This window comes from Gastrolobium bilobum, unplaced genomic scaffold, assembly GCF_033153095.1.
Source record: "Gastrolobium bilobum isolate Gb01-03AN ecotype WA unplaced genomic scaffold, APGP_CSIRO_Gbil_v1 utg10129, whole genome shotgun sequence".
Classification (NCBI taxonomy): domain Eukaryota; kingdom Viridiplantae; phylum Streptophyta; class Magnoliopsida; order Fabales; family Fabaceae; genus Gastrolobium; species Gastrolobium bilobum.
In genome coordinates this window covers 57,569-65,175 of record NW_026896468.1, presented here as the reverse complement: position 1 = coordinate 65,175, position 7,607 = coordinate 57,569, and the positions used below count along the sequence as shown (strand labels likewise).

The 7,607-nt window shown below is 34.3% G+C and overlaps 1 protein-coding gene across 4 annotated transcripts; it reads right to left on the bottom strand.

The window, feature by feature from the left end:
• Window positions 1-327: 327 nt before the first annotated feature.
• LOC133299895 (uncharacterized) lies at window positions 328-5,880 on the bottom strand. Of its 4 annotated transcripts, none has more exons than XR_009749993.1 (13): window positions 5,757-5,880; window positions 5,565-5,666; window positions 5,392-5,431; window positions 5,232-5,290; window positions 4,782-4,895; window positions 4,471-4,636; window positions 2,997-3,262; window positions 2,742-2,879; window positions 2,531-2,664; window positions 2,335-2,432; window positions 2,027-2,123; window positions 1,295-1,434; window positions 328-708 (listed from the first exon to the last, which is right to left on the bottom strand). XR_009749993.1 is itself a non-coding variant. In XM_061499389.1 (13 exons), exons 1-13 carry the CDS (start codon window positions 5,799-5,801, stop codon window positions 636-638), a joined length of 1,467 nt encoding a protein of 488 aa, XP_061355373.1. In that variant the 5' UTR covers window positions 5,802-5,880; the 3' UTR covers window positions 328-635. The 4 variants fall into 4 exon arrangements, 1 of the variants encoding a protein (XP_061355373.1); XM_061499389.1 differs by having other exon boundaries at window positions 2,032-2,123; XR_009749995.1 differs by lacking the exon at window positions 2,027-2,123.
• Window positions 5,881-7,607: the final 1,727 nt, after the last annotated feature.

Genomic DNA, 7,607 nt, shown 5'->3' with positions numbered 1-7,607 from the left:
ACATAAATATAACCTCCCAACAAAATTTACATAATTATTTATTGTTCTTCACTTATAACACGAAGTGGCTACAAGAATGTGTTGACATTTTGTTTTGGTGTTAAATTTGGCATCTTACCTGCAAATCATGGCAAGTGTATAAACAAGTTTATGTACCTAGAACTATCAGCTGTAAGATTACTTCAAAATCAGTAACTGAAAATTTTGTCATTAGTCACTAAATATTACACAACTCCAAGTCATGAATATTGCAGAACCATAACATACAAATTATTTTTTAGATTTCTCAACTCTGCTTCATTGATTACTCGATTAGTCTTGGTCGAATTTTGTCAGACACTCCTAAAATAATTTTCTCCATTGCCAAGCCAATATACAGGTTATAAGCCAGCCAGTACATACTCTAATTGTACTATTCAAAGGTTCCATTTGATTCATGAGTCAAAAGAAAGAAGGGCTATCCTTTTCCTAGTTCCGATATTTTAATTAAGAACTCATTTTCAAATAAGCTGAACATCAGTATATTTGTTTTATAATCTATTCACTACAAACGGAGGTTTGCACCATTTTCGTTGATTTGTAAGAAACTAAAATGAACATGCTACATGCTGCTTGTCTGCTCTGACTACCGTGAATCAAACTGGGAATGAAATTTTGGAGAAATAAGTGCACAAGATAATATTATCATTTCCCACTTGAACTTCCTTCCTGTCCAAGAAACAAAACCGAAAGAGATCAAGAAACAAGAACACTTGTTATTTGATACGAAGCTTGGGAGAACTCACCCCAAAAGCTAACTTAAAAGGTAGGAGAACCCAAAGTCCATATAAACCCCATATTAGTCACCATATAACCAATGTGGGACTCCAAGTCCCATACCTTGGAATAGGATCGTAACATTCCATCACACTCTACAGCCCCAACGCCCACGAGGGTTGGCTTTGCGCTAGTTTTTTACTAGCCTACAATGCTAGCATCATCACCCACACCACTTGATTGCAACTGGAAGACATAGTGGAAGGCTCTGATACCAATTGATACGAACTTTGAGAAAATCTCACCCCAAAAACTAGCTTAAGAGGTGAAGAGCCCAAAATCCATATAAACCCCACATTAGTCACCCTATAACCAATGTGGAGCTCCAAGTTCCATACCTTGGAGTAGGATCGTAACACTGTTTAAGGCAAGTTGAGACCCCACCCACAGGAGCAGAAATAAAACATCTAAGATATAGAACATTTAAGCTAGACGCAACCGAATATATGCATAAGAGATATAAACTTAACAATCTTACCACGGAGGGTGAATACGGATCAAGTTCCCAACTTCAACGTCAACGTTATCGCAAACCCTTTGACTGAAGATAATGGTGCTTTGACCACTTTTGCTGCCACCAAACCTCATTCCTTTGGAATTATCTTGTAATAGAAAATTCTGCAAAAACAATCAATCACTTTACCGAACACTAAATATTGGGTATATCTTAAATGTAGGTGGTTGTTCCATTTCAAGCAAAATGATCATCTGACATTAGGAGCAAAAGTAATGCAATAAAATCAAAAGGAATAGAGTTAACTGTATCTTTTACATGAGAACATGAATATAGGGTGTTGGGGATTTTCCACCATACAAACTACTTAAAAAACCAGGAAATTAGTTAGTAGGGTAGTCATTTTCATCTATATATATATATATTTTCTAATTTCCCACTTTAAGGAAGTAAAATAGATTGACAATCAGGTAGTCATTTAGCCATTTATATTTTTTAAAAACTTCCAATATTAATTGCTAAATTAATATAAAATAAAAGTCAACAAGCATTTAAAGAAAACAAAGTTTTTTGAAATGTAAAAATATCAATTGAAATAATTAAAAGCCTGTTTAGTATCAGATTTATCATGCATTATAGGACAACCAAACCTTTTCTTGAGTATAAAGTATACAGTTCAGAGGCAATAATAAGCATATAAAAAAATCTGCGAAGATAAAATTTCAGTTAAAATTTTGTTGATTTTTAAAACTTCACCTCACCTCAGTGTACTTGCCAAATGAGCAATGACAAACACACAGCTTTCCGTCCAGGTATCTTGAAATGATTTTTACATCAACACAGCCAAGTTCACCTGGGAATTTTCTCTATAAAAGTCAAAAACATAAACATCTGTGTAAACTCAAATAAAAATCTGCTTCATTTACTACTTTATGCACCTCCACTGCCCCAAAATAAAAGAAAAATTACTAAGGAATGATGGTTTTAGTAATAAAGAATTCTTAAATCGTGTTTTACTTGGACAAGAATGGAAAGGGCAGAGAGCGTAAAAGCAGAAGTTTTACTATCTGGCCTAGCTCCAGCTTGTAACTTTTTGCGGAAGTCCATGTCTATTTCTTTTTCTTTCAGCAACACCTGCTGTAGTTTTCCAAATATTCCAGCTCTGCACAATTTGGCAAGATAACCATGCACGGAATTCAGAATTAATTAAATTTTTTTTTTTCAACAACACAAAAATACCAAAAAGCTACTACTTTATACCTCAATGAATTAAGTGCTCCAACAAGAGTCCCTTCACCGATAACAGAGGAAGTACCCAAAGCTTCTTGAAATCGATCAGCCATGGTCTGCATTTTCTTTCTGGGAAAAGTATTTTTCATATTTCGATCAGTTACCTGCAAAAGTAAACAGAAGTATAGCCAGTTATGACAATAAACAAATAACTACAAGAGCAATCATAGTGCAGATATACCTCATTGTCACTTGATGATCCACTATCTACAGGCTCGGGAGAGTTTTCACAGTCAATACCGGTGTCTTGCAAGTGGGATCTACTATTCTCAAAAAGCTGCACTGTTTTTCCTCGTCTTTGACTATCATGTTGAAAATACTGGAATAGAGGCAGCAAAGATCTTATACAGGATAGAAGTGAACAGATAGGTCAAAGAATAAGGGAAGCATCCACCAAAAGAAGAAGAAAGGAAGCATTTCGAAAATTTCCACCCACCAGATCACTCTTATCTTGGAGATTATCAAAAAGATCAGTCATCGAGCGCTGATTAAATCCATGTGCAAGGTCTTCTGTTTCATCGGGCTCAGTGCCTGAATTTATTTTGATTCTGCCATCATTTTCAAGAAAATTTCCTTCTAAATTTGCAGAAGCCTTAGGATCAACAGCTTTCATAATTTCAGGTAGTCTATCAATATTGGAGATTGAAGGACCAAAGTGCCCAGATTTGTGTGAAAGTCTTGGCTTAGCTTTGCTCCAGAGGCCTGCAACAGTTATCGATTTGATAGAATATTTCAGGTATTCTTCAGGCCACAACAGTTATTTCCACGGTCCACCTATACCAAGATGCATCTAGATAGTAGAGAAGAATTTCCCTTCATCAATCAAAATGCAGAAATATATGCAAAAATGGTGTCCGATTCCATCAGGAAACATATGATGTATACCATTATATCCATTTTCTTAAAACACAAATAGAAAAATTAATAAAACAGGACATGTACAGATTATTAAGCTCAAAACCCCGTGCCTCTCGCTTTATCTAGGAAATGTCATGTCTTTCAGATTCCAAATCCATATTTCTAAAGAAACATGACAATTAGTCTCGCAGAAATTTATATCCTTATTTAGAACTTTTTAAATTATATTAAGGTTTTTCCCAACAAAGGGGAAAAAATCAACCAAAAACTGAATGTAGTAAAATTATTGCAGGGAAAGCAACAAATCATGGCCCAGATCAAAAAGTAGTAAAAATCGATTAGTTACTTCTCCATCCTAAATGTTTAGGGTCATACATAAGCAACATAATGTAGCAACCAATAGCCTATACTTCAGCAATCTCATCAGTCATAGATTAGGAGTTAGGAGAAGCGTTCATAAATTCAACTTCTGATTGAATGTAGTTCTCAAGAGAGACATTACTCCATATCAGAGCCTAAATTAATTTGCCCATCATGAAATGTAGCACAGAGAACATTATAGATGCTGAGTGGTATTACAAAATCTGCAGCCAGTATTGGGATGACTAAAGATACTCAAGTAATCTGAAAGACTAAAAGGCACATCAATTCTACAAGATATACCACAAACAATAATTTCCAGCTTCCACAGGAAATTGCAAGTTGTTGAGATTGCAGAGATTTAGGTAGGGAAGGAAGAAAAGAAAGAACAAAGACTAAATAACATGAAATTAGTATGGATTTGATGTGTTATGATGTAATACAAACTACAAAACAATAATCCTTATTTACACTAATATTAGATTCTAAATCCTAATTAAATAAAGAAATAACGAAACTACTCCTAAGAGATCATATAAGATACTCTAAGCTATTCTAAGATACAATCAAGATATTATGAGATATTTTCGATATATTCTAACAGTAATTCATGATCGAATCTAGAAGCTTGTATTTTCTTTGGAGCAGGTACCGGATTTAATTGTTTTGGAGCATGTAGCATGAGGAGGTACCGGATCTATTTGATTTGGAGCATGTAGCATGGGATGCTGAACATGAAGCACTTTCTTTGGAATGTAACAATGCTTCGGAGTTTCCATTTGTATCTCTAACTTGTTGATTTCTGATAAATCGAGGACCACATTTGTGAAGCTGTCTTGCTGACAGGACAGTGCTACCCTTTAGAGTGAACAAACAGAAAAAAGAATGAAATTATTTAGCAACAACAGGGACAAGATAAATTGATTCACAAGCCGAAAAAATGGATAAAACAGATGGCTATAAGATCAGAAGGAAAATATTCTATGCGAACTTTGATGAGTACCTCATCTTGAGAAATGATATCTTCATCACTTGAATTGGCAACTATCTCACCCGTGATGTCACCGAAGTCTCCCTCCTTGAAGTCAGGCACTTCAACCTCATCTTCAAGGGGTATCTGATCACAGCAATACAATAATAAGAAGAAGAAGAATAAGATAGTTAGTTGTAGCACGGGTAGTCTTGGCAGTGTTGTCGTCATGTGATTCAAAAGGCCATAGGTTTATTCATGTACTCAGTCTCTTGCAAATGCGAAGTAAGGCTAGGTTGTTCTGCACACTTTTGTTTGGATACACTAGTGGCATTGAGATTCGAACCTACGACCTTATGTAAACAATCGAAACCCATCGCCATTAGACCAATCCTAGTGCCTTTGTTTTTTGGCTTATTAGTTAGTTGTAGTTGTAATTAAAAAAAAAACCATTGGAAGAGTAAAGGGAACACAAAGACATGCCTCAAATGATGAAGATGATAAAGTGGTGCCTTTCCCAGCCACATTCTGATTACAGATTCCTGCGTAGCACTCTATTCAGACTTAATAGAAATCCATGGGCAGTTATAACTAACAATAAAACAGTTTCTTTATCAACAACTAAGATAGTTAGTTGAGTCACCTTTTAGAAATTCCAACCTCACTGGAAGAGGCAATTCTTGCTATAAAAAAAATAAAAAATAGATATTGATTACATACGTGATGTGAAAAACGTCATAGAATCATAAAATTCCAAGTAGCAGCAACTACTTACAATTCCAATATAAAGTAAAAGCAATCAGTTAGGGTGTGAACCTTGTTGGTGGCGTCCACTGAAACGACATTGTAATTGTTGGGGAAAACGTCGTTTAACTCTTCAACATCTTCATCAATGCTCTCATCTGAGTCTGGATTGTTCTGTAAAATTAAAATGCATGCTCAATTAGGATTAGGTTGGATAATAGAAACTAATGAATAATTAGGAAGAGGGTTTCAGAGGAAATTTACGCGGAGTAACATTGTAGCTGCACGATCAGAAGGTTGCGTTCTCATTGCTTAGAACAAACATGTTTCCACCGATCAAGATGGATGCAGGTTCACCGGGTAATAATACCATTCAGATCCTCGCACCCCCGATTCTAATTTTGTTTTTATTTTATTTTTTTCTTCAAAGTTACTTAATTTTGAGCTCACTTATTACTTGCATTTTTTAAAATTAAATTCTAATAAAAGAATAATTTGGTCTTAGCATGTATCAAATGTTTTTAGGGATTTATACTTCTTATGCAACATGCAACGTAAGAATAGCTTTTTTATGCTACACTCATATCGTTTTACGTTCTAATATTTTTCATATTTTTATTTACTTTTTTCCAATGGGGTCCATCTAAGTATATGTGTGTTGCAAAAATTCTCATCTTATGTGATATAAGAAGTATAAACCCCATGTTTTTAATATGGTAATAGCCATGTATTACTCTTAGGGTCCCGCTAACTAATCTTAAAATATTATAAAATATACTAAATAATGGTAGTTCAGTTAACGACACAGAAATAAGCAAATGAGAGCGAGAGTATATATTCAATTTAAAACCTTAATCTCGGTACCCGCCCTGAATCAAAATAGTCGCGAAGCGATGATTTGATTAGAATATTCAAAAAATATATATTATAAAATAAAGTAAATACCATTTTAAGTCTCTAACAAAAAACATGGTCCCTATTTTAGTCCGTTACAAAAAAATTAGTCTTGAGGTTCTTGATAAATTTAAAATGAATCCATTTAGTTAAAATCGCGGTCCCTCACAAATTCAAAAAAACTCACATCAGTCCTTCAAAATGACTAAAATGGATCCGCTTTGAATTTCATAGAGACCAGATGATTTTTTTTTTTTTGTAAGGAATTAAAGTGGGGATCAAACTTTTTTGTCAGGGACCACAAAAGATAAAGATATTTACTCTATAAAATATTATCTTTTAGTAATCATTCTTTATATGGGGACATCAACTTAACGTGGGAGGAAGTCTCTTGTTCCAGACCCAAGTCTAGACCATCAATGCAACTTGTGGAACAGGAACTCTCTTGTTCCCAAACAGCCACTTCCCTTGCTATTTGGTGAAATAACAATCATTCAGTTGATGACTCGAGATATATCTTCTTTCACCTGAGTATCATTAAGAAAGAAATCTTGTAGGCAAAGCCTAAAGGAAGTAATATTTTGGGATGAATGAGCAATTTTCCTTGAGTAAACACAAGACCAATGCAAACTGGTCTGTTGCCCTTTGATTTGTATTAATAATTTCTAGGTCTTGTCAGTTTACTTTCAATAACGAATTTATCAAATTATGGGTGTTATGGTGTTTTTCTTCTATTGTATAGTATTATAGTGCTACTGTCTGGAATTTTTTTTGCTTGTTTCCTTATAAGGTAACAAAGCCCAGGTTTTAGATTAGTTATGAACAACATAAGAGACTAACCAAAACCAAAGTAAAAACACTAGAAAGAGCAATTTTGAGTGCGATCAAAATATAATAGCTTATTTTAGTTCTTGTTTTTAGTCAGCCCATATTTTAGTTCATGTTTCTTTAGAGTTAACAAAAAACCACACCTCTTTTATTGCTGAATCATCTTAGCTGTGTAAATAATGATAGGAGGGATTCTATTATTTAAGGAAAGGGAGATTATGAACTCTAGCTTTTTAACTTGTTCTTGAATGCCAGATATACAATAGTAACAACAATCAATTTGAATAGCCCAACAAATCTTAAAACCTTGTTCAAGTCAAAAGTGAGAAAGAAAAGTGTATAATAGTACAGAACAACAATGCTGAGGAAACAAGCAGTAATGCATTTGAGAGC